Source organism: Lissotriton helveticus, chromosome 5_1 (genome assembly GCF_964261635.1).
Source record: "Lissotriton helveticus chromosome 5_1, aLisHel1.1, whole genome shotgun sequence".
NCBI lineage: Eukaryota > Metazoa > Chordata > Amphibia > Caudata > Salamandridae > Lissotriton > Lissotriton helveticus.
The window spans coordinates 718,401,920-718,429,204 of record NC_136065.1 but is presented as its reverse complement, the minus strand read 5'-3'; the positions used below and the strand labels follow the sequence as shown (position 1 = coordinate 718,429,204).

The following is a 27,285-nucleotide window of genomic DNA, read 5'->3' as shown; positions in this document are numbered from 1 at the left end:
GATCCATTGACAATCTGTCATCAGCCAGAAGCCCAGATCTTTAATCACCTGCCTAGGAATTGGAGTTAGAACTCCAGACACTGACACTTTTTTCTTTAAAGTCACAGCAAAATCGTTAAACCAAGGGGCCGGTGGGCGCACACTAACTTTAATGCCACTTTTCAGAGGGAGTTCAATCTAGGCTTGACTGAATCCATTGGTGCCAGTGCTAACAAGAGTATCCACTGTCCCTTCCAGCTTGGGCAATTATTATTGAAGATAGGTGCAGAAAACAGTTGGGTAATTGTATTGTATTGTAATTGCATTTATATAGCGCTTACTACCCCTGACGAGGTGACGAATCGCTTTTTCGGCGAGTAGCACACTTCTCCGGGACTCATAGAGGATTAGTGTTGAATTAGTATAGTGAAACATGCAAGTACATTTTAAGTGGTGGATAGGTTAGTCAGTTATTTGGATTTGGAATGATAGCAGAAGGATAGAGGAGGAAAAAAGGTTTGTATTTATATGGCGCTTGTTACCCCTGATGGGATGTTGAAGCACGCTACTCCGGAAGCCCATAAAGGATTAGTGGTGAATTAGTATGGTGAAATATGAAAGTAATCTCAGTGGTGGATATTAGTCAGTTATTTGGAGTGAGAAGGATAGCGGAGGGATAAAAGGGGAACAAAGGTTTGCATTCATATAGCAATTGTTACCCCTGATGGGGTGTTGAAGCACGCCACTCCGGAACCCGTAAAGGATTAGTGGTGAATTAGTATAGTTGATTATGGAATTTGAGAAGTGAACATGATAGTCTGTTAATTATGATTGAAAAGGATAGTGGAGGGATAAAAGAGTGTAGGATTTTTTAGGTTGAGCCTATAGCAGCGCATGCGCTGCTTGCTCGACTTTAGTAAGGGGGATTTCAAAGTGCTACCGTGGCCTAAAGCTTGCGTGCATGTGACCACGCGCAGCCGCCATCTGCCTTTCATATCTCATCGCAGCCGCCATCTGCCTTTCTTATCTCATTGTCTGTCAAATTCTCCCTTCACTCTCCACCCGTGCCTCCCTGTGTTCCTTTATTTTGAGATTCTTTTAGTATTACTGTTTTGTGACTTAAGGAACATTAACTCGATGTTTGTGTTCCTTTATTTTGAGATGCTTTTAGTATTACTGTAACACACAACCACAACCACACACAACCACACACACCACAACCACACATACAACCACACGCACACACACACAAGCGTGCGCACACAACCACACACCCCCACACACAACCACACACCCCCAAACACAACCACACACCCCCAAACACAACCATACACACACACACACAACCACACACACACGCACAACCACACACTGTTCGGCCTAACGCCTGGAAAGGGTCATAGATCCCAGACGAGGGGGTGGGAGCAGGGGGGGGCTGGTCCATACCCGGTCTCAAAGCCCTGAATGGAAACCATAATCCCAAAATGATCAGACCAACTGAGCGGTAGCGTGGCATCCAACAGTGCACCTAATAAGTTAGAAAATACCGGATCTGGAAGATGTCCTGCTATGGGAGTTGGCTCATTAACTAGAAGACCAAGACCCAAAGCTTTAAAATCACCAGTGATCGAGGTGGCTGTGCTACACTTTGACAATCCAAAGAGGATGTTAAAATTGTCCAGTATATTAAAATTAGCACCTTTAATTATAAAAGGAGTTCAAGCCTTCGCCACCAAGGGGTGTCAACTGGCAGCTGAACCCAGGAGATGATGGATTAAGGAACCGGGGAGAGTGAAATTTTTGGCTAAACCTAAAGAACAAATAGAACACTTGCAATCTAGAATAGAAAGATTAGTGATCTGACATGAGAAAAGTGACTTACAAATATTTTCTAGCATTCTGCCTCTTTTCTCTATCCAGTCTTGTGTGGTTATACAGAATTCAGTTGGTATAGCTAGTGCAATGTAGGGCATTTAATCTTCATGTAGCCAGGTTTCGGTAAGAAAGACCACATCAGCCTTATGGTCTACTAAAAAATGAAAGATATTTGAGTGGTGCTGTGCTAAAGAGCGTCAGCTAAAACTGAAAAGGCTGTACGCAAGGTGAAAAGGTGCATTTCTCAAGGCCATCAGCCCGGAAAGTAACATTTGGCACCCTTCGCCTCCCTGAGATAAAATATGCACTGACGGCAACTCTGCGTAAAGGGAAGTGGCTCTAGACTTGTCTGAAAGTTAGATGACATTACCAGGCAGAGAGAGAGCAAAGCGGTTTACTTGAAGAAATAATTCTCCCTGGTAGATGTGAACCAGGCTTCTAGCCTTGGTTGGGCGCAGATGGGCTTGCGTTTGGTGTACCTTCAGTGCGTTCGCGCTATGCCTGTTTTTAAACGTTGCATGTGCCTTGCGAGATATCCAATCAGAGAAAGACTAGACCTCAAAATGGCCCCTTCGGAACGGCATCACCAAAATGACTCCTTGTGCTGCCCATCTCTTCCAAACAATGCCATGATTCTGGCAGACAAAATGGGGTAAAAACCAGTTAAAAAGCAAAAGTTTGGTAATAATAAAATACACCTACCCTACCCAACAGAACACCACAGCTCTCTCCAAAGAATATGAATTATTTTGGATTCTCCACACTTCCAATTGTTGTGGTTTGTTTGCAGTTCTATGAATTTTTTATTAATTTCTATAGTAACAATTTTGATCTGAATAATACTGATATTGCTATTCCCTTTCTAGGAAAATAAAGGGATTTATAACCAGAGAAAATTGGCTGGTATCATTCAGATTTTAAAGCTAATGTTCATTGGTAGTAATGAGAGTAGTCTGATTTTATTTTGTTTTCATCTAATATGTTTTTTTTTTTTTTTACCAGATTATTCTGTTTTAGAACATGCCCATGATAGTCACAGCATATTACCAACCTCTCATAGAAGGAAGGTAGTTACCACTCACAGTGGATAAGAACAAGGTAGCTTTGTTGAGATGGGAGATAACAAGCAACTTGTGTTAACCAATGTGGTTTTAGGAGATAGGGTGGAATTACTGACCTTCCTAGACGAGGAAGCTAGAGCAGAAGACAATGGTTTTTTCTATGATATGTAGGCCAGACGGACTAACGGTTGGTGCCTCCATGGCCTCTTAAAGGGAAACACATAGGATAATTTGATGCTAAAGGCTTAAAAACCCACAAGAATTTGATAAAAAGCACTTCAGTTAGTTCCCAGAAATGCAGAGCATGTTCGCATTTGTCGCACAGAATAAAAAGGGCAGTTCAGTAAGAAAAAGAAAGAGATGAGGGAGGAGGCTGTAAGATCCTGGATTAGCGAAAGGATCACGCAAGGAGGCAGGTATGCAGGAGAAATTCAGGTTTATTTCTCTAAAGAAGAACCCATCAACAGCTCCACATCCAGTCAAGACAACAGTCCTGGTAATTTGAACTAATGCATTCCATTACCAGGGAGACTAGGATGACATCAGCAAAAGGACCAGCTGCATGCTGCAGCATACCACACAACTTCCCCCGTTCACAAAAAAGAAAAGAGAGAAAAAGAGCCAGAGAGTAGGACAAAAGAAAGAAAGAAGAGCTATCAGTACACACAACAATGAAGATACAAAAGCTTTTAACTATCTTGACCTTTTAACATTACTAGGAAAGAAGCGTGAAGATACAGAAACAGTGCTGGTAACAGAAAACATAACATTCAACATACAAAATCTTTTAAATAGCTTGGCCTTCTAACATTCCTAGAACAGATGCCTGGAGTATCAGAAACAGTACCAGCATCTTTACAAATTACAGATTGATCACCACATTCTTTTCCCCTTTGTACAAACCCTATGGTCTTGAGTTCTGACAGCATTTTTTAACACCCTTATAACTCGTATGGGCTTGGAAAACTTGACCTTAGTACCAGGTTGCTTGATGACAACCAAATCACCAACAGAGACTCTGGTTTCTTTAGTGGATTTCTTAGAGTCAAACTATGACTTTCTGGATAAACATTTAGCTTCTCTTTTGCGCCAGTCAGGAGTGACTTTCTCAGATTAAGAGAGCGAGGCAGAACCTTCAAGGTCTCTAACCCAAGAGGGCTCAACCAACGTACAGGGAGACCTATCTCTAAACAGAGCAAAAGGCGACTTTCCAGTCGTGCTGTGTGGTGTCACCCTATAATTTCAGCTTTTTTTTTTTTAGAACTTCTTCCTTCCAATTGAGACCAGCACCCTTAGCCCAAAAAATAGTTTCCTTCAACACCCTGTTGAACTTTACCACCATTCTATTTGTCTCTGTGTGGTAAAGAGAACATTTCTTGTGCCTGATGCCACGACTTTTAAGAAATGCTTCCATTTCTCGTGAAACTAATTGAACACCGTTATCAATAAGTATGGTTTCAGGATAACCTTCTTTAGCCATGAGCGATTCTAAGAATTTAATACCTTGTAAAGTCTCAATATTAGCAGTAAAAAGAACCTCAGGCCACCTGGACAAAAGATCAATAAGAACCAACATAAACACTTGTTGACCATTAGAGTGAATTGGCCCAAGTATAGCCAATGCGACATCTTTCCAAAGCTCTCTTACCACCATGGGCTGAACTCTTGTACATTTTGATTGATCACTTATGGAACAGACCGTACAATCCCTAATAACTCTTTCAACATGCAAGTCCAGACCTGGCCACCAGTAGGAAGAGCGAAGTCTTTTCTTAGTCCTTGACATACCAGAGCGGGACTTGTGTGCCAGGTCAATCGGTGTCTGACGAAGTTTAGAACGAGGAACCAGTCTCATACCACGCAGAAGAACCCCATCACATACAGACATCTCATCTTTAATACCCCAAAACTTGCAAGCCTCAGCTGATGCTTGCTTTTTAGAGTGCCGACCATTCTGAATCGGAGACACAAGCTCAGAAAGGACAGGATCAGCGGATAGTTCTATACACCACTGATGTTCATCAATGATTCGATCCTCAACCACACAAACTTGAATATCATCATCATCATTATCCTCATCTTGTACATCATGTTTAATCTTGCCCACAAGTCTTGAAAGAGTATCCACTATACCATTCTCTATGCAAGGGATTTATCTTATGTCAAAATCGTACTCTTGCAGAGCTATGACCCACTTCGTTATTCTGCTAGACACCATATTTATCCCTTTCTTCTTGAAGTATTCACAGAGAGGCTTGTGATCAGCCCTTATCAAAAAATTTGGTACCCCACAAAAACGTTTTAAGCTTCTTTACAGCCCAAAATACAGCCAAGGCTTCCCGTTCAATAATGGAATAGCGAGATTCAGCATCTTTAAGACAGCGAGAGAGAAACATAATGGTTTGCATTCTCCCTTCACCTTCCTGCTGAATAACGGCACCCGTACCTTCAAGGCTGGCATCAGTAGTGATAAACAAAGTCTTTCAGGGATCAAAACTTTAAAGTTTTGGGGCACCACTGAGTTTGTCTTTAAGAGCCTCAAATTCAAGACCACACTCCTTGGACTCCTTGAAATCTACTCCTTTCCTCAAGAGAGATCGCATACAAAACTGTTCAAGGCAAAGTTCTCAATAAATGTATTATAGTATTCAATCATACCAAATAACTTCATGAGTTCCTCTTTAGAGGTAGGAGCTGACATGCGACTGATGGTGTCAACAAGATTACCCCTAGGAGCAATACCCTCACCTGAGACTGTATGCCCTAAATAGTGAATTGAGGAGGTTCAAAACTGACACTTTTCTGCTTTGATTGTGAGATGTGCCTCACTCAATCTACCCAAAACGTTGAACAGACGATCCTCATGTTCTTTATGGTCACTTCCAAACACCAGGATATCATCTTGGTAGGCACATACACCTTCACAATCTTTAAGAAGCTTTTACATTTCTCGCTGAAAGACTGACGCCGCCGACACCAGGCCAAACGGCATCCTAACAAATCTAAATGTCCCAAAGGGTGTTATAAATGCTGTATAGTCTCTTGAAGCGTCAGCAAGTTCACTTTGGTGATAAGCTGAAGCTAAGTCAATAGTGCTGAAAATATTAGCTCCTTCTAACAATACTAACAGCTCTGAAATATTAGCTAGGGGATAACGATCCACAACTACACATTTATTGAGTTGCCTCAAGTCTACACATAGACGGAATGATCCATTGGCCATGCGGGCAGCAACTACAGGAGCCAACCAATCTGTCCCTTCCACTACCTGTGTTTTACCACCCTTCTTAAGTTTTCCCAATTCATCTCTCATTCCATCTCTCACCAACGAAGGAACATTTCTCACTTTGCAACAAGAGGATTAAGAGTCAGGACGTAGATGTATGTTGAGCTTAAACCCCTTGAGGCACCCAAGTTCACCTCTAAAAACAGTGGGAAAACTGTGTTTGACCTTAATGACGATATCAAGACCAGGTTGTTCAGAAATTGCATCAACGCGTTCCTTAAGTTTTATGGGACAACTGCTGCCTGGATCCAACAAAACGCCTAAGTTCCCTTGGTGGAACCAGCTAATTATGCTGACGCCTTTTTCCGAAACATAAATTTGACCAAAGGTGTCCCTGTTCCTGTACTCAATGAGCCCATTAAAGTAACCACGCAATGGAATAGCTTCCCCTCCATATGCTGAGGGGCGTATATCAGGCTTCAGAAGAGCTATCTTATGAGCCAACTTGTCTTGAAAGAAAATTCTTGTAACAATGGTGATCTTGGCACCAGGGTCGAACAAAACTCTGGTGGATTACCCTTGAACCATGATGTTATTGAGCTGGCCAGACTTATGTTGTAAGCCTGAATCTACTTGAACAACTATTTGACCACAGACCAAGTCCTCCTCCAAAATCTCATCTGGACAATTAGAACATTAGCAGAGGAAATCTTGGTTTTACAAACCGCAGAAAGATGTCCTTTTCTCTTTCTCTTACACTTAGAACAAATGACATTTAAAGCAAGGCATTTTTTGTCATTAGCTAAATGTCCTAATTTATCGTACCTATAATATTTGTATGAGACCGCTTTCTTTTTTTATCTTCGCAACAACATCAGGTTTCAACATGGTTTTTGCTGCTTCTTTAACTACTTGAACTGAAGTCTGCTTATCAAGTTTTTTGTTCTTTGTGGTGTCAACACACTTAATAGAATGTTCCTCTCTTTTTGCCACGTGAACTACTTCTTCCAAAGAGGGTTCACCCCTCAACCACAGCTCTTCACAAATCTTCTCAATATTACATCCAAACATGAATTGATCTCTGATCCGCTCATCCACCAAACCTGCAAACTTACAAGAAGAAGCACGCTTTCTTAGTTGAGTGATGTATGCCTCAATACTTTCACCTTTTGTGACCTTTTAGCAAACTGATACCTCTCCAATATAGTGCTAACTTTAGGCAAGTAGTGCTTGACTTGTTTTTTCATGCGTATCTCAAACTTGTTTAAATCCCTCCCCTCTGCATCACTGAGTTCAGGGTGATGATCAAAGACATCTTGCCCTTCCGATCCTAAACAGTGAAACAGAAGGGAAGATCTGCCCTTAGCGCTGAGACTAACTTCACAAACCTTGGCATAGCGTTCAAACACAGTTTTCAATTTCTGCCACTTAATTGGTGGTTCACCAGGTGCCATGAGAAAGAATGGAGGAGCTGTAACATTCTGCATGGTTAAAGTTAAAACTGACGAGTTCTGAATTAAATGTGTGCGTGTCACAGTAGTGGCACACTATACAAGGAGACCTGTAAGAAAAGAAATAATAAAAGCAATGTTTCAACAGTAAGTATCACAAATTGTATATTCACGCAGAAGAAGAGAAGTTACGTTGTGCAACAAAGATGTGAACGGGTCACAGAAGTGGCATGCTGATCAAAACACAATAAGCTATAAGTAGAATGAATCTGCAATGTGTGTGTGTCACAGACGTGGCAAACACCTTTTCAATTTGTGGTTGAAGTTATCCAAAGTTGGCAAAATGACTTGTGGTTGGTCTCTTAATTTTGTGTGCATGTCACAGAAGTGGCATGCTGGATACAAAAATAGAATGCAACAAAATTAAAAGTTCAATATGTGTGTAATAAACTCTTTATTGATTGGTTTAGCAAACAATTTACAGTTTAAAACATAGCTAAATCGAACAATAAAATGACAGTAATAGATGTAAAAAATGGTGGATTTAAAATTATTAAAAATTTGGTTGAGCATTATGGGCTAGTAATGTTCTGCTGGAAGACATCGCACTGGCTTTCTGATGTTCTGGACTCCAATTTGATTATTGATCAATATGTGTGTGCATGTCAGACATTGACACGCAGCAATGATCACCTAAACACTAGTGCGCATAAGTGAAACCAATACACGTGTGGGCTTGTCACAAAAGTGGCAAGCCTCGTTTGAAAAGGTGAAAGAGGTGAATCCAAGATGGCGGTCATGCAGGTCTCGCAGGGTCAAAGACGTGACTGCGTGTTTTCCATGAGGCGCATACGGATTCCGAGGATTCCAGAAGCTTAGAAGAGGAGAGGCGCTTGAGAGAACTGCGCGAGGTAAGACTTATTTAAAAAAATAAGCAGGCGCAGGGAAGTTCGTTTATATGAATGCGATGTAGAAGTAGTAATGTCCAAATACAAGACAGAAAGCCTCATGAAATAGCAACTCTTCATAAGACTGAAGTCAGCAAGGTCAAAGGCGCTCTTAACCCCTCAATGGCTAAGATTAAAACGAAATCCAATGTAATAAAGTCAATATGACAGCTTTATAGAAAAGCAGGCAGCGAACCACAAAAACAGAAAGCACAGCACCCTCACGCACATCCAAAGGAAAAAGAAAATTAGATTTCTCCACTAAAGTCACAGTTGGCATTAGAGACCCAACGGGTGTCAAGGCAGGAAATCCAGACAATAAAACAGTGCTTGAGCTTTTGAGTAAAAATGAGACAAAGTTACATGCTTTTACTTCGGAGGCAGCAGATCACTATATAATTCAGTTTGCGTACAGCAATATAGTAATTCTCTCTTCCATATATTAAGGGAGGGGTGGGGGCTCTCATCCAGAATCTAGCAATGCACCATTTAGCTATTAGAAATGCCATGTCAACTATTCTCCTCAGGGCAGGGCGTAAGGGTTTCGAGTATCCCAGGAGGGCTAGCTGAGGGTCCTGGGCTAGGGTTAAAGACATTACTCTGTTAATTTCACCATATATCGCCTGCCAGAAAGGGAAGTCCGCTGAGTTGCGTAGACTGTACCTGTGGAGTCTCTCTGGGGAATAATAAGTCCTGTTCAGGAATTAAAAATGTATGAGTCTGTGGCGTCCATTGAGGGAGATCCTCCTGGTGCTAGTGCAGCAGTACTGCCATAGTTCCTCATTCAGTTCGGTACCTAAATCATGGTGCCAGGCTAATCTCTGCTTCGTGTACTCAGTGTATTTCTCGGTTTGGGCTATCCTATAGAGGTTTGTCGTCAGCTTCAAGGGGGACTTGGCTGCTACCACATAGTCAAATGCGGCAACCGTCACCGGCTCCTCCATGTCATCGCCCAGGAGCTCCCGCATAGCATGTCGCACCCTATGGAATTGAAAACGTGATATCAGTGTAGGGTTTAACACTGCTGAGATTGTCGTCCCAGGTTCGCACCGTGCCACCCGCAAATAAGTCGCCCATAGTACGTAGTCCGAGTTGTTGAAGGACTAGGATTACCCCTTTCTCCCAACATGGAGCTAGCCAATGGCACCATTCAATCTCCGCCCTGGGGGAGTACAATAAAGTGCACGCCTGAATCTCCATCATGTGGTGCCAAGCATGAATAACAGAATTTAAGGAATCCAGTAAGCCCGTACGACGGTCTCGAAATAGCGTCAGCAGTATATTTTTCTCAATAGTTAATAGGGATGCATCAGTGTAGCCCAGATCTCAGCCCCATAAAGGGCAGCCAACACTGTAGTGGCTTGTTAGATTTTTAATGTCGGTGACACGGCTCCTACAGCAGTGGACTTGTGTTTCCTTCTAATTAAAGAATGCACGCTGATTTAATCGGACCTTGCTCTTATCTATTTGCATCCCCCGTTTTAGAGAATCTGACATCCTTATACCCAGGTAGTCCAAATATACAACCTGCTCTATCAGGGAGCCATCTATTCTCCTTTTTCATCTAAAGGACCTGTGAGGAGTAAACCCCAATAAATTTGGACTTGATGTTTTTTTTCTTCCAAGCCTCTGTTTTACAAAAGGCAGCAAACTAATCCAGTACCTTCTGAAGGGCCATCTGGATTCTTGAAATAGGTAAGATTTCGTCGGCGAACATTAGGATCGGGACACAGATACCAGCAATTTTGGTGCATCAGGTTCAATTACAGAGACCCAATTCACTGCCCCATTAATATATAGGCTAAAAAAGGGGGTGAGCATCCAGCCCTGTTTGACACCCCTTCTGATAGGGATCTTTTCTGTAAGTTCAGCAACATTGTTCTACCTCACTTCTGCATAAGCATCAGTGTGCAATGCTCTGCGAATCCAGAGCAGATGCTCTGGTAGCCCGTCATTTCCCAGCACCCTCCATAGCCTGTCCCTAGGGACCAAATCAAAAGCTGACCAGAGGTCAATAAAAAGCACCATATAGGTGTTCTTTCCGTAGAGTAATATATTTCCAACACAATATGTTAAAGCAAAAGGCCTGTCCAATAGTGCTTATTAAGTTCCTGAACCCTGACTGGGCATCTTCCAGAGGATGGTTGTCAGCTGGCCAAGTTTGCAACCTTGTTAGTACCTGTCTACAGAATATTTTTGGGCTGTTAGCCAATAGGCTAATGGGTCTATAGTATGAGGGTTGATCCCTACCCCCCTTTTTATAAATCGGTATAACAGTAGCACCCTGCCAGGATGGTGGGATTTTGCTACCCTTCATGATAGCATTACACCGGTGATTAAGATCAGAAACCCAGGCCTCTGGTTTAGATGGAAACAGATTTCCTGGAATACCATCCAGTCCTGGCGCCTTTCCTTCCTTAATTTGTTTAAGGGCATACTCTGTTTCACTTAAGGTAAAACAAGAGGAGTCCCTAGACCTTGCTCATCACAGATGTGGTAGGTTGAGAAAATTCTAATGCAACCACAACCTCCTGAGACCCATCAGACAACCCACCTTGATCCTCCTCTTTATAAAGTCATGTAAAGTGGCTAACCAATTTATCGGGCTGAACAACTACCTCCAGGGGATTATCAATAGTATGTGTCTTCTGCCACTAACTTTCAAAAAGACAACATTTTTGCTTTCAAATGCCTCAGTAAGGTCAGCCCATTGTCTCCACTCTCATCTCTATTTTGTGGCCATCAGTGTAGACTTATACTTTTTTCCGTTCATAGATAGCTCTGGTTAACTACCCCTTTTAATTATTTCTATAAGGGCATTCTTATCCTGTTTACAGTATCTGCCAAACCAGCTAGGCCATTTCTTTCTAATACCTCACCTTGTTCTAGCCTTAAAGAAGAGGGGCTTGATTCGATCCATTAATTGGCAGTGTAGGAAGCTGGCTCGTATGTTATTGCCACTAGGTGGTAGTACCATGCACAGAGTCCATGGGTTCCCAAAAAGTGTACAGGGCTCAATGCAAAACCCAAAGTGCTCTATTAGTGGTATTTTGGGCGAGCAGCCTTAGGCCTAACATAAAGGAGTGTAAGACGTTTATTGCACACACATGATCAATAATAGACACATGACTCAATAAGGAGATCCTGACCAACCTTTTTAAATTATTACTTTGTGCTTTATTTTTAAACCGGTTTTCTTAGTCCGATAAGTAAGTTTTTAATAATAAATACTTTTCACTTTCAAAAATCTACAAATAGAAACTTTTTCAAACTGTTCAATGTTATCCCATGGAGAAAACAATATTGCGGTTAAACAGGTAAGCATTGAACTTACAATTTCAGTCCTCAGAGCCAAAAGTCAACAAGAGCCAGGGGTCAGGTAGTTACCAACACTGCACCACCAGCCGCACATAGGCGGCCGGGACAGATGTCAAAATCGGCGTTCAACCCAATAGTTTCCAATGGAGACAGGGGTTGCCTGGCGACACACTGATAGTAGGTAGGTAAATCTGTTTCAGAGGCCAAGCTTTGGGGGGTAGCAAAAGCACGCTACTACCCGTGGGTGTCTCAATCAATCAATCAATCAGGTCATTTATAGAGCGCACTACTCACCCGTAGGGTCTCAAGGCGCTGGTTTGGGGGGGGGTGCCGTTACTGCTCGAACAGCCAGGTCTTGAGCTTCTTCCTGAAGGAGAGGTGGTCTTGGGTCAGGCGCAGGTCGGTTGGGAGTGAGTTCCAGGTCTTGGCGGCCAGGTAGGAGAAGGACCTTCCTCTAGGTGCTGGGACACTCAATAAGTGAAAGGAAAAATGAGTTAACCAGACAAGTGCAGACCATAAGAGGACGATATGAAAACTGTGGTAATTATTAAACAACCATGTTTTAAGAGCCTTATGAAAGGTAGGCAGGTTGTTTATAGATTTTAGTTTGAGGGGCATCAAGTTCCAACATTTGGCAGTTCCCACTGCAAAGCTCTTACCCTCTTAGCTCTCAGGCCCTAGGTACCCAGGGTACCATTTACTAGGGAGTTACAGGGGGCAGAAGTACCAATTGGGAGTTTATTTTAGGGAAGGAGCACTGGCACGGGGGACCTGATTGGCAGGGACACTGTGCACTGCATTTGCAACCATATCATAACAAGGCAAAAAGTGGAATGCTAAGCATGCCAAAGAGGCACTTTCTCAAACGCAGGGACAAAAATCAAGCTGACAATATAAATTAACAGGTGAAACATAAGCAGAGAAGGTATAGATAAGGGTTTCACATATTTGCCTCTGTAGCACCAAATTGAAACATCTCTAGTGTCGGAGAGAACTAGAGATGTTGTTCTCAGGCTTTGTGCTGGAACAATCCGCTAAATAACCATTTGCAGTGTTGTTTCTTACTAATACTTAATCACTTTGTGGCTGTATAATTGTATGAGCATTGAAAAAATAATTTTTTATTAAAAATAACATTCTTGCTCTTTGGACACTGCCCTTAATGGTGATTCGAAGCTGGACTCCAAGAGGATAGTCTTTACTGCATGGCACGAGGTCTGAAGCTGAGACGATCACCTCTGGAGCCCACCTAGCCAGCCAGTAAAGGGAACACGAAGCTGGAATGGCTATATGATGGTACAACGCATGCCTAAATAACGCAGTTTCCACCACGACCTCGTCTTTACCCCGCAATTTCGTGGTAAAGACATGGTTGGTAAAGAAACATTTGTGCTAAAGATCATACCTATGCCCTGAGCCCTAAAAATTAACCCCACATCCCAAAAACTACTCAGATCCCAGCCTCTCCCGCCCTGAGCCCTTAAAACTTTCCCTACATTCCTAAAGTACCCTGACCCAGCCCCCCATCCTAAGGCCAAAAACTGCCCCAGCCTTTTAAACTGCCCCTTTTCCCCCACCCCAGCCCTAAACATTGTCCCCATGCCCTCAACACTACCCCGACCCCAGCAACCCCGCACTGAGCCCTAAATACTGTCCTCCTACACCTGTTAAGTGCCCCAACCCAGCCCCCCTACCCTGAGCCCTAATACTGATCCCTGCCCTATAATCCACCCCAACCCCCACCTGAGCCCTAAAAACTACCCCCAACCTGAAAAACTGTAGGCCCAGCCCCACTTACCTCACTGCTTTCTGTCCAGATCCCTCCTCTTCCTGTGACCTCCCATCCACTCTGCAACTAGACCGTGAATTGCCTTAACCACGATTATGCGTTGTTGTTAAGGCATCTGTATTGTTAAGGAATATGTGTGGCTGAGCCTTTTTTGTTAGGGCCGTTTCCCAACTGGGGTGTGCCCTCTAATGAAAACGCCAAAAGGAAAAAAGTGACAAGGCAGACAAAACCTCCTGAATTCTCTAGTACAGCAACAGCAGGCTGGGAACGATGAAGTTGAACAAAACCAGGAATCCGGGGGCACTGCAGTGTACTGGATAATCCCTCCAAAGCCTCTAAATAGGAAGAAAAGACCTGGATGAAATCAAAGGTCAAGAGGGAGTAAAAACCCCTTTATTTTAGATTGAGAAGATCCATAGGAAAATATTAAACGGCAGCAATGAAGGATTGGGAAAACATAAGAAAGCCGCATACCATCATGGAGATGCCACTGCATGCCTGTCAGGAAGCACAGCGAGCTGACCCCTGGAATGCCAACCCCAGTATCCCTCCCCACCAGACAGCACCCTGGAGAGCCCCCCTCCCTTCCCCCAGCAGAGCCAGCATCCCCAGGTAACTGTAGGCGCAGCTGCCCGAAGCTTCCAAGCCCAGCGGCGGGACGTGCTCCGTGGGCGGTTCCCGCTGCCACACAACTGCGCATCCTGCGGACATGCCAGAGAGAGACCCATTTTACACTTCCAAAGCTGTAGCATCCTGTTGTGGCCATCAAAGTCATGTAATGATGGAAGTAGATGGAAAGGTCACAATTGCAGCTGCAACCAAATCGCCCCGTCTTTTCTTTAATTAATTGTTGATCCCACCATAGTTCAAATTGTCTGCGGTGCAGTACATGGGCAGGTACTGTATAACAGCAGTTTTTAGGTCTCGCCTACGCAGTGCACATGCTCATGCATAGGAAAAAGACAATTTTGAGTCGATTTGCTTTTCGCCCTAAAAACGTGCACGCGTTGCATTGCTTTTAATGGCAACGTGTGCACGTTTGGCTTTGGGGCCATGTGTTAGCAATTATCGCTCCTGGCGCTGCTCACTCCCACAAGGTAAACACTTTCCCTTTTTGTCCACACTTTAATACCATAGGGGGCACAATTATGGTATGGGCCGAGTCTGCGCCATATAAAGCTGCAAGATCCGAGCTACGGAGGTCATCGAAAAAAGAAGAAAAAAACCATACATACATCGATAAATGGAGGTGAGCAGGGAATTTTGATGCATGGCGTGGCCTTGCAAGCACGTCTTTCTGGGCCCCGGATTGCGGATATCACCGGTCAGCTGCATAGGCTCCATAACACGGTTTGTGAAGGACTACCCGCGCCTGGCACTGCAGTAGCAATGTTTCACGGCAACTGATGGGCCAGGGCGGCGTGGAGCATTGTTCACAGCAGAGCAGCGGACGCGAAGCCCAGGTGCTGCTAAGATACCCAGACCTGACCCGGTTGCTATACTGAGTTCACATCAAGTCTGGACCCTGCAGACGGCGATTGGCTGTGCCTAGTCTCTCCCGGTCTTTTCACTACTGACGAAAGGGCAGACTTCTGTGCCCGCCCGGGAATACAGGTGCTGTAGACATTTAAAAAGCGGAGCCCCTTCACTATTTTAGTCCTCGCATGGGGCCAAAGGAAGTGGATTTGCAAACCCATGTTTGATCTCTTCCATAAGTCTAGAAAATGCCTTCCGCTTCTGTGTAAAACCCTGTGGCCTGTTGGTAACTGTATCAAGAATACACTCATTTAACAATTAGAGCAGGCAGGTGAGATTGTGGCATAAGGCTAGAGCCACACATTTTCAAGCCTGAGAAGGCAAGTTTGTGCCTAACATCCAGTCAACATCCTTTGGTTAAAGACTGCAAAAAATGTGAACGCGTGGTTGTGTAATGTAACCGGTGCCCATGTTGCGTAAAAAAGAAAAATTGAAGGAGCCATTTTGAAGTTACAGTAAAAGAAGTGACGGGTGCTACTATTGCAGATGGAATTTTCCCTTCTGAATCGCCCGCACAAGGGGAAGCAGTCAATACATTTAAGCTCTCTAAGAGACAGAGAAAGAGACTTGGGAAAAGCCACAAGAAAAAAGAGGTGGAGAAGAGTCCAGGTCTCCAAGGGAAGGTGTATCCAAAAAAGGGCGGTCTCGGTCGATGACTGATGGGAATTTTTTCACAAAGAAGGAATACCCTAGGCGTGATTACACTAGTTTAAGTTATTAGCTGAGTTCACTCCGTCTTCTCTTTTACAGATACATAGTCAGTTGTTTTTCTTTTTTTTACCCACTGCTACTTTTTGTTGGTGTATCCAATTTTAGGCCCTAATATGGGAAGACAAGTGACTTGTCTGGAACAAGAAAAGAGTGATGGTATCGAAAGGGAAAATAATGTGGAGAAGGGAAATGAGAATATATTAGCTAGTGCGAAAGGGAGAAGGAAGAAGAAAAAGGAGGGTCACCTGGAAGATATCCAACAGGAATTAGTCCAACCCAAAATAGTAAAAAAAGAACATACAAACCAAATTAAAACAGGGAAGAAGGTGGAACTTTTGGAAACATCACTTAACGTTGTGGAGGGGACAGATGCAAAGGAAATCAGAATGCAACAAGTATGTGAACAATCGCTAAGGAATGATGATGAGCCCCAAAGGGAACAGAGGCAACGATCGAAAGAGGAACATCAATTGGGAAACGACCAAAATGAAACCGGGCAAGTTAAGAACATTCAGCAGGATATAGTCTGCACGATCCAGCAGGGTCAAAAGGACAGGACAACACGGCACAGCTTGCCTAGTATTCATTGTAAAATGACATTTGTGCCAAAATATAAATCAAGGGGTCACTTTGATCGAATGAATAGAGGGTCTATGATTCGAATGACCAAGTAAATAGAGGCTTTGCAACACAAAGTCCACAGATATACATTCAGTTACATTTGTAAGTAACCCGTCGTAGGGAGGAGAGGAAGCGACAATGATCACATGGACGGCTGCTGAGGTAGCGGATCAACTATGGGCGGAAAAAGATAAATTTGAAACATGGGGTATTGAGATTAGAGAAAAGGAGGAACCCTATCCACAGTTTCTAAAACCGAAGGATGGAGACAAACTGTTTAAGAGGGTCAATGAAGAAGGTGATAGGGGAAGACAGAAACTAACGAAAAGTCCACAAATGGGCAATAAAAATCAGCAATTGGGTACAATGACGATCTTGAAAGGGGCAAGGAGTAGCTCAATTACTCCTTTAAGGGACAATATTACCCTTCAGGCTGATAACTACACTGAAGCCAAGGAGAGCAAAACCCTTTACTTAAAGTCGGACTGGTCCTGGCTACCGAGTGCCTTGAATGTCAGGACAGACAAAGGTGTAAGAGAATGACAGGATATAAACCGTCTCGCTGACCACAAAAATAAAGGTGGCACCCGCGCATGGAATGTAGAGGCTCTGGCACTAAATGTAGACATCTGCTCATGGAACATAGAGGGTTTGGCAGCAAAAGTGGACGATCGTGAATTCCTAACATATATTGGAAGGTATCAGATAATCCTCTTTCAAGAAACATGGGCACAGGAGGAAATTAAGTTACCAGCATACTTATGCTATAGTAAACCAGCAATTAAAACAAAATTGAAGGGGCGAGCAGCAGGAGGTTTGGCCATTTATGTTTCAGTGGCCTTAAAAATAAAGATCGAAGAAGTGGAAATTAACCATTCAAACATTCAAGCAATTAAGGTCTGGCCAGTTAGCACAGGAAATAAGATCCCTTCTTTGATGATGATAAATGTATACATTCATCCTCTTGGCAGCAACAAAAAAGAAACCATAGAGATAATACTGAGCCTATTAATAACATTAAGCACGATTAATCCAGTCCCTTGGATAATCTTGACATGAATTTCTTCCATGGGGCGCCTAGGGATCAAATATTGGAGGAGATTGATCAATTTTGGCATATCCCGGCAATTGATGCAACTAAACAACGATTAGTCAAAATGGGTAAAGATACAGTGATAAACCTGGAGCATCATGGCCTTCGAGGTTTGAATGGCCGAGTTGATCCGGACATCCCAGCTCAGGCGACCCATTTTACGGCTCAATCCGAAGCTGTTATTGATTACACTTTAGTGTCTCTCCCATTATACCGATCAATAATAAGCTATAATGTGGGAAATAGACTGGAAAGTGATCACCAACCACAAATGATCAGCCTCAATCTTCACATTACCCGACACGAACAAAGCGCCCCTGAGTTAGGGGAACCCATGGGTCTGACCTATAGAAGGATAAGCTGGACTGTAAATAATATACAAAAGATCGAACAGCATGCAAGAGACCAATGGGAGGAAGAGTTAAATAGAATAGAGCAAAACCCATTGACCCTCTGGGAGCAGTTCATAACCAATCTAGTGGAGAAAAATGCGGTGCGTTCAAAAGGCATGGTAACATCGGCTACATCTTTTCCAAAAAAAATGACTGTTCAACTTAAGATAGCGAAAAGGAAATTTAACAATGCGCTGAGGGTCCTTAGAAATCAACCATCCTCTAATGTCAGGAGTAAGATATTACCAAAACTGAGGTCACTCTATAAAAAAAGAAGTATGGATACAAACAGAAACTGAGCTTGATCTGTTCTGGTGTAAAATTAATTATGCAGCAAAACGTAAAGATGCACGTGAATTTTGGAGACTGGTCAATCAAGCCAATGCTGGGAAACAACAACAACTGGTGTCAAATATATCGGAAGAAGTCTGGGAGAAGCATTTGGGATCAATGACAGGTTACACCAGAAATATGATAAAGCGAACAGAAGTAAATTCAGTAGAAAATACAAGTGTCAATGATAATGAAAGGAAAAACACCCAGCAAATGATCCAGTGGACAACAGTGGAAAAAATTATAAGTTCCAGCAGACGGAGTAGTGCACCAGGGCCAAATGGCCTCCCTCAAGCACTATTTAAAGAAAATCCACAATATTGGGCAAAGAACTTGTCAAACTTGTTCAATAATGTTTTATGGAAGGAAGAAGTCCCAGACAAATGGAGAGGCTCAATTTTGGCTCCGATTTACAAAGCTGGTCAAGGCTCGGATCCTGCTAACTATAGACTTATAGCTTTAATGGATTGCGAAGCTAAGTTTTTTGCTAAGTGTCTGCTAACAGAACTCACGGACTGGGTTGCTGCCAGTAATTTACTCCCAAAAAACCAAACAGGCTTTATTAAAGGCATGGGGACGATTATTAATATTCAAATGCTAGTTCTTATAATGGAAATGGCCAGAAGCCGTAAAATGAACCTTTACTTATGTTTTATTGATTTTAGCTCAGCCTTGGACACAGTGCACCAAAATATTCTTTGGAACAAGTTATCGAAAATGGGAATCTCACCGAGTTTGTTGAGCGATACAATTGCTATATACTAATACTTGGACGAGAGTAAGGTTGGGGCAAGGCACAGTTTTGTCCAAAAAAATGGTGATAAGTGACGGGCTGAAGCAGGGGTGTGTTTTGGCCCCAACCTTATTTAACTTGTATTTAGCTGGGATTTCATCAAGGCTTAGTGAAATTAATTCTCACTCTCCGACTGTTGCCGGTTTTAATGTTTCACATTTACTTTATGCCGATGATATTGTTTTATTAAGCTATACCAAGGTGGGTCTGCAGAGATTAATTAATGAAAGTGCACAGTACGCCTCCACTCATGGCCTAAAGATTAACTTAAAAAAGACAAAAACAATGCTGGTGACTAGAGGGTTGGCTGTAAGACCAAAATTGAGAATGGAGGGGACTGTATTAGAATCGGTCACTGAATATAGATATCTGGGTGTTTATAATAGATGCTAGGGGCACGTGTAATGAACAGTGTGCTGCACTACAGAGAAGAAACAACTCATTAATTGCTGCATTTTCCAAACTTCACAATAACTTAAAAGGGCTTCCCCTTAACCAACTATTACAAATTATGTCAGTTAAACGTGCCAACTCTTGCATATGGAGTAGAGACCTTAAGAGGTTGTGCTGACAACACCATAGATAAGCTAGTGACAGGGACCTACCGACGCCCGTTTAATCTCCCGTGACATTCTTCACCGGCACAAATCCGACTTGAGTTCGGACTTAAACGACAGAACCTAAATAGCTTAGGAGCTTATTTAAAATTCTGCCAAAAAATTAGAAGGGATAATAATTCCTCGCTTATGACAGTGGTTTGGGAGGCAATATGCGATAATAAACACAAGCAGGCCCGTGAATATTTCAAACTGGCGATAGATACGTTCAATGCGGAACAACTATGGGCCTTACCTCTTTCACAGGTGGCTTTTAATAAAATTATAAATGGGTGCAGCAAAAAATTGTCGTCTTTATGGGATAAAGCAGTACTGGCAAAGAGATCCCATTCATGGACAGTTATTGCTTCGTACGGTATGCTAAAACCCCAAAGATATTTAGGAGACTCAAATAGCCAAAGGGCAAAGCTGAAGCTGCTGAATCTCCGATTTGGAAATAGCAAATTTCTTGGAGACGCCCCTACATGGAAATTGAGTAGTGAGAGGGCGTGTCGCCTCTGTTATTACAAGAGGGAAGACATTTGTCATATCATCTGTAGCTGCCCTGCACTAATAGAGGAACGTAGGAGGCTGTTAAGGTCGGACTTTAATAGTCAAATTATACGAACATGCCGACAAGCAGTCATAGACAGTTTACAAGGAGAAAGCTTGCAATTCACGGGTAGACTTTTGAAGTTTATAGAAATAGTGGAGAAGAAATTGCTTAACTGTGGACAATGAGGATGGTTTTATTTATATTTGGTTTTATACATTGATGAAAAGTTTCTTTTAATTATGTGGTCTTAATAATGTATAAAATGTAAGAAGAATTGTTTAATGTTGTTTTAATTGTAATTTTCCAGTAACTGAACAATACATTTTTTTCATTCATTTTCATTTTCCTTCTACACCCCAAGCAGTGCAGTCACCCTGCCCCCACGCTCCACCCAGACAGGTTTCTCAGAGCTTGTAGCCTGACCCCCCCCCCCCCCCCCAAGCAGTGCGGTATGGCCAGCAGGTTTCAAGCATTACCAGTTGCATCTCTTAATCCAGACTATGGGCACTTTCGTTATGGCACAGGCAGAAGCCGCCATTTAGCGCTGTTATGATTAGATTGACGTCCTTGAAACAAGTAAACTAAGTTCAATCCCAGAGTCGGCTCGCCATCTTGGTTTCTGGGCAACTAGCTCAATCTTTCCTTGCCCACACAAAAAAAAAGATATTTTTAAATTTGACCTTGTGCAATATAATGCATGATCAGGTAAAGCATGGCCCGAGTTCACGATATAAATAGAATTTTGTGATGCTGCGGCAGCGCTGTAGTATCATGAGCTGGGGACCCCTGTTTGAGCGCACCTTCAAAACGAAATTATAGAGCGCTTACTACCCTAGACAAAGAATCAAACCTCTGGTATAGATGCTGCCATTATCCATGCATTTTCACGTCTCCTCCTTTGTGGAGGAGAGGCTCGGGGACTGTAGCTGCAGGTCTGAGCGCATCGTGTAACCCGCATACATCAGATAGCAGATAGGCAGTGAATAATTCAGTTCTAAATTGTTTCGTTTCGCTGCTTTTATGAGCGTGCTTAATTTAGAAAATGGCTGAAAACGTGGGTATTGAAGCAAGCTGTAAGTATATCTTTGTTGCTTGCCGAAGCCTTCTCCGGTGGTGCCAAGGGATTCCGGCGGGAGGAGTGCAGACCGCACTAAATGAATAAATCCCCATCTGGGCATTCAGGCGTTCACCCCCTGTCAGGTTGAGAAAGGTAAATACTGCGGGGTTGTCCTGATACCATCTGCAGCGCTGAGAAACAAGGCAAGTAGTGGGGGAGGTCTCCCTCTCTTTCAGACATGAGGTGTCCCCCTGAGGCGCAATTGTGCGCTGGGGGAGTGGGGCCCTGAGGGTTTGTCGTGGGTCCCCCAGGCTGAGCACCTGGGTACATAAAAAAATAAGCATTGGCATAGCCAATAGGTCTCTTCTTTGGACCTTCTAAGTATTTGGTTAAGCAGCACAATGTCCTTGGTGCAACATCAACTGTTGCATGGCTAAACAATTATAATGTCCCAAAGACGAGAAGAGACCTATTGGCTATGCCAATGCTTGTTTCATTTGAAAGGGAGAGTATTGGCAATTATCAGCAGCAAGTGTACTCTGAGTTGGTGGGGTATCTGCGCATTTTCATTTCCATTTAATTAAAAAGTAGCCAAGCTGTTTCCCGGTGCTCTTTCTTGGGGGAGCGAAGGATTAAAACAGAAGTTCATTTTCTGACTACTGCGTAGATAAACTGTTGGAATGTCCGAGAAAACTCCTAGGGCGGGATAAACTTTCCATGATAGTCTAAAAGGAGTTCCCAAATAGTATGTACATTGTAGGGAACATAAGGAGTGAAGTAGGCAGTTTGCTACTCCCAAACAATTGATAATTAGTCTGTGTTATCTAGAAATTAGATCAGAACTTGATTTGCGGCAAGGCAAATCTTTTTCCGACTTTGTAAATTTGTTTTTAAAGAACGATTTGTAAAACTCAACGTCTTGCAATTCTGTGTCTTATTAATATGATAAGAAATAGTAGCGACAACATAAAATAAATATGCTTGAGTGCTTCTTGTCCCCAACCGCCTGATTTTTCATGTGGGGGACATCAGAATAAGGGGAATTGTAAATGTAGGTACTCTGACACCTCTACACACCTTACTGTTGTTGTTCAGCCCAGCCGCTTCTCAGCCGAATCCCGGCGGCGGTGGGCGCCATCTTGAGTGTGGCAGGTGGGGACAGCGCTCACGTCGGGCCGTCCTTCCCACCCTCCTACCTTCTATAAAATGTGCACGGCGGCCAGACGGCGCAGCGGGCTGGCGCAGCGGAGGCGCCGGACGCGCGCCGAAGCCGCGCCTAAGCCAAGCCCGTCTGTGCCCGTCCGTGCCAAGTCCGCGCCGAGAGCCGGCCATACTGCCCAAATCCACCCAATAATCAGGTACAATTCGAATGATCTACTTACAATACGACTGCCAACTGCTAGCCATAGTTGTAAGGATTATTCTCCCATCTACCATCTTTATGGCCCTTTCTCGTGTCGTCGATGTAGATGGTCCTCCCTGACGCCCACTAGCAATTTACTACGGCAACCCCCCCCAATTTCGCGAAAACCATCTACCTTCCACTTCGGACTTATTAATGCAAGATCTTTAGCGTGCCACGCACAAGACATCCATGACCTTGTACTTTTCCATGACCTCGAGGCCCTGTTTATCACCGAATCCTGGCTCAATGACTCATCTAACCCAGATCTGGCAATTGCCCTTCCCCCTGACTTTACCATCTACAGACGGGATAGACCAGCTGGCAGGGGAGGCGGGTTAGCTATCATAATTAGGAAATCCGTGAGGTGCCACACATTTGACCTGGCCACCCTCAAGGACTGCGAGAGCATAGGTTTTGTAATCCACATTAACCCTTTTACTTCCTTTTCCGGAGGCCTTGTCTATCGCCCTCCTGGTAACGCCACGCCCTTCCTAGATTCCTTGGATGAAACCCTTGGATCCCTTTTGTCCCACTATCCCAACTTCACCCTTCTCGGTGACTTTAATCTTCATTTGGAATCCCGCGTAGACCCCCACACTCTCACTTTCCTACAATCCCTTGACATCTTTGGTCTCTCTCAATTAGTCATTCCCCCCACACACCAGGCCGGCCACACACTAGATGGCATTTGCTCAAATTCAATCACTCTAGCTGTATCCCCCCCTATCCCACAAATTTGGACTGACCATTGCTTTATACCCTTCTCAGTCCTGGCAAAACCCATATCACAACCAAGTACCAAGAACACCCCTCCAACCTACTCGACCAACTGGAAGAAAGTAGCAGATTCTATTAAACTCCACCCTCAGCTCCCCACCCCCCCGCCCACTACTGCTGGAGATGTATCACTAGACTCCATAAACTTTCACATCTGGATCAATCAACTTGTTCTGGCCAATTCTAATTCAACCCACCTAAAACCTATTCTTCACAAAAGAAAACCCAATGCCCCCTGGTATACCCAGGCCCTTACCGATAGTCACCATAAGTGTAGGGTTCTTGAAAGAGAGTGGAGGAAAACCTATGATCCTTCTTCCAGAACCCGATACACCCAACAGAGGAAACAATACCTGTCTCACATAAAAAATGCAAAAAAGGAGTTCTTTTCTGCAGCAATAGAATCAGCCAATCAGAAACAACAGACGATTTTCAATATTGTCAAGTCCTTCACCCATCCCAAGGCCCTCACAGTGGAAATCCCCCCATCCCAAATCCTTTGCGACCAAATCGCCGACTTCTTCGTTGAGAAAATTAATAACATTCGTCAGGATTTTCCCCCCTCTTCTGTCCCCCCACAAGCTGCCACCACAAATTTGCCCCTGCTTGGTAATTTTCCAACAGTGACCTTGCTCCAAACCCAGAAGGCCATTATGTCTTGCCGATCAGGAGCCCCCACGGACTCCTGCCCCCCTGCTATCCTCCACCTTTTTATCGAGGCCGTCAACCCTCTCATCAATTCCATTGTTAACCAATCCCTCAGCTCAGGCACCGTCCCCGCAGAATGGAAGAAGGCCATCGTTAAGCCGCTAATGAAAAAACAAAATAAATCCCCGACAGACCTTTCCAACATGCGCCCAATCTCCCTACTCCCGGTACTAGGCAAAATCACTGAGCAAATAGTACATGAGGAGTTAAAAGCATTTGTGGAAAATAACCACATCCTCCACCCACAACAATCTGGTTTCCGCCCCGGCCACTCCACTGAAACTGCCTTGATCGAGCTATCCGACACCATCAAGTTCTTGCAGGATGAGGGGAAACACGCTGTACTCATCCTGCTCGACTTAACTGCCGCGTTTGATACCATCTCCCATGACATCCTCATTTACAGAATGCGCGAGATCGGTGTGACAGGCACTGCACTAAAATGGATAACGTCATTCCTCTCCCAAAGGTCCCAAACCGTCTAACTTGGCCCCTTTCTCTCCGGTGAAAGAACCATTATATCAGGGGTGCCCCAGGGGTCTATTCTTAGTCCCCTCTTTTTTAATATCTACATGGCCCCACTGCTCGCCCTGATTGAATCCCATGGCATCCTAGTAACATCTTATGCTGACGACACACAACTTGTCGTCACCTTGGATAAAAAAACACCTGATGCCGCTCTGAGATTCCAGAATTGCCTCTCCCAAGTATTCGCTTGGCTCAAAAACAACCATTTAAAGTGCAATAGCGCCAAAACCGAAATCATACCCTTAGGCAAAGACACCCGTTTTTCCCCAAAAGATTGGTGGCCTCAACATTCGGAAGCTCCTCCCAGTGCAGTCTCCTCGGCCCGCAATCTGGGCGTCCAATTCGACTCTTCCCTCAGTTTTGACGACCATGTGCGCATCACGGCGGGATGCTGTTTCAACCTTATCAGACAACTTAAGAAATTCTTCGACTTTCTCCCTATCTCTGCCAGGAAATCAGTTGCCGTTGCCCTGATTCTATCTAGGCTAGACTATTGCAACGGTCTCCTGGCAGGCATAAAGAAGTCTACCCTTAAGAAGCTACAGAGCGTACAGCACGCAGCGGCTAGGCTCGTCCTCAAACTCCCTCGAAGGTCTTCTGCCTCCGCAGCCCTTAACACTCTCCACTGGCTGCCCCTCCCCAAAAGAATCCTTTTTAAACTTCTTGTCACAGTTTTTAAAGCTACCAAGAACACAGGCCCCTCCTATCTCATTAAGCGCTTCCCACACTATATTCCATTACGTTCCCTTAGGTCATCAGGAGCCAACCTGGTCACCATACCCAGGTTTAAGCTCAAAACAAAGGGCGGAAAAACATTCTCACTCCTGGCAGCAAAGGCATGGAATAGCCTCCCCTTCTACCTCAGGCACGCCCCCTCAGAAAGCCTCTTCAGGAAACTCCTGAAGACATGGATATTCTCTCAACTCGACTCTTTGGTCCTCGCAGCCATCTGATCCTGTTTCACGCCCAGTTGGCTTCTTCTGTCTGCTCAGCGCCAAGATGCTCCTTCCGGAGCGATAGACGCGCTTTACAAAAACTAATAAATATCAAATATCTGTCCACCATTTTCCCTTCTTACCTTTCCCTAATCTTCAGCAAGAGCATCAAAGCATAGTGAAGCAGGGGGATCTACCTCTGGGAAATGATCTCCTTTTGGAGAGCGCAGAGAATAGAAAAAGAGGAAAGGAGGCGGAGGATAGAATAAGTAGAGAGGAGAGAATGCGATGGTAATTGAACTCCTGAAACTGACCAGATGTCCAGTACGCTGAGGGTTTGCTTAGTTAGCACTGCTGAACGGCTAATTAGGTTTCATGTATTGAATAAAAGTGACAAGTGCTTCGTTATTTAAATTAATACATTGAAGTTTAGAAAATCTAAATTTCTAAGTCTTACCATAGAGCGATTTTTATAATTTTTCTGTTTGTCTTTCAGGAACTGATGAGCAAGCCATCATAGATGTTATTGCCAATCGCTCGGGTGACCAAAGACAAAAAATTAAGGCTGCTTTTAAGACTGCATATGGCAAGGTAATCTGTCCAATAAACACAATTTTCAAAAGCGTAAGCAACATTACGGTTATGAATAGACCTTAAACTATATAAAACTATTTGACTGACATTTAAGTCTCCTTTTATTTTATGCTTTGCCCAATCCTATACATTAATTTCAAGCATAATGCACATATGAATAATGTATACTCTTTGAATGGTGAAAATACCCCTTCTGTCATTTTGGACTCAAACTGGCAAATTACTCATTATAAATGTGATCCTTTTAAAGGATGTAATAAGCTCAAAACAATGTTTTCACAGGTTTATTCCCAGGACGCTGCTAGTAAATTTCACAAACACAGCTACGCCTCGGTTTCTGTATTTTACATCTGGAAACCTTGACCAAGCAACCTGTCTTAGTTCATTAGTCATTGACTTCCCATCTGATGAGAATTCTTTGTTGCTCGGAATCCGGTGATACTGGAGGACTATGACTTGATGTAAAATATCAAAGAATCATGGCCAAGATCTGCACCAACGGTGAGAGCATCAAATGCGGTGCCTTTGGCATGCTGGTTTGATGACGATTAATATTAAGAAGATGGTAACACCAATTCAGGCGATAAGAACTAAGATGGGGTGTAATCCAACAAAAGATTTCTAGGAAGTGAACATATATAATAATATAAAAGCAAAAGTATGTTAAAGAGGAAAATGGGGAAACCTATGTTAAGCAGCACAATGCAAAGAGCTGAGAGGCTTCTGGAGAGCTATAGCAAAAGGTTTGGTAGAAAAAAACATGCTTGTTTTACAAATACTGCAGGTTAGCATGCCCACTTTGTACCTCTTTGTGATGGACATCTTGAAACAGGAGTGGAGTATGAGTGCGGGGGACACTACCTTGCTTTTGATTGTGGTTAAAAAAACACTCTTGTTTGCCCATTTATTGTTTAGCAAAGCTAGAATGTGATAGTAAGGAAAAAGAAATAGACAGGAACTGTTTCTCCTAGAGTTAATGAAATGCATGTTTGAGGTTTAGGTGC

At 43.5% G+C, this 27,285-nt stretch overlaps 1 protein-coding gene across 1 annotated transcript in view; it reads left to right on the top strand.

Annotated features, from left to right (window-relative positions):
* Positions 1–27,285, top strand: part of ANXA7 (annexin A7) — a 452,163-nt gene that overhangs the window by 213,916 nt on the left and 210,962 nt on the right. The window contains exon 7 of the mRNA XM_078643136.1: positions 26,184–26,278. Coding sequence (XP_078499262.1) covers positions 26,184–26,278 — 95 coding nt within the window. The remainder of the gene's footprint in view (positions 1–26,183; positions 26,279–27,285) is intronic.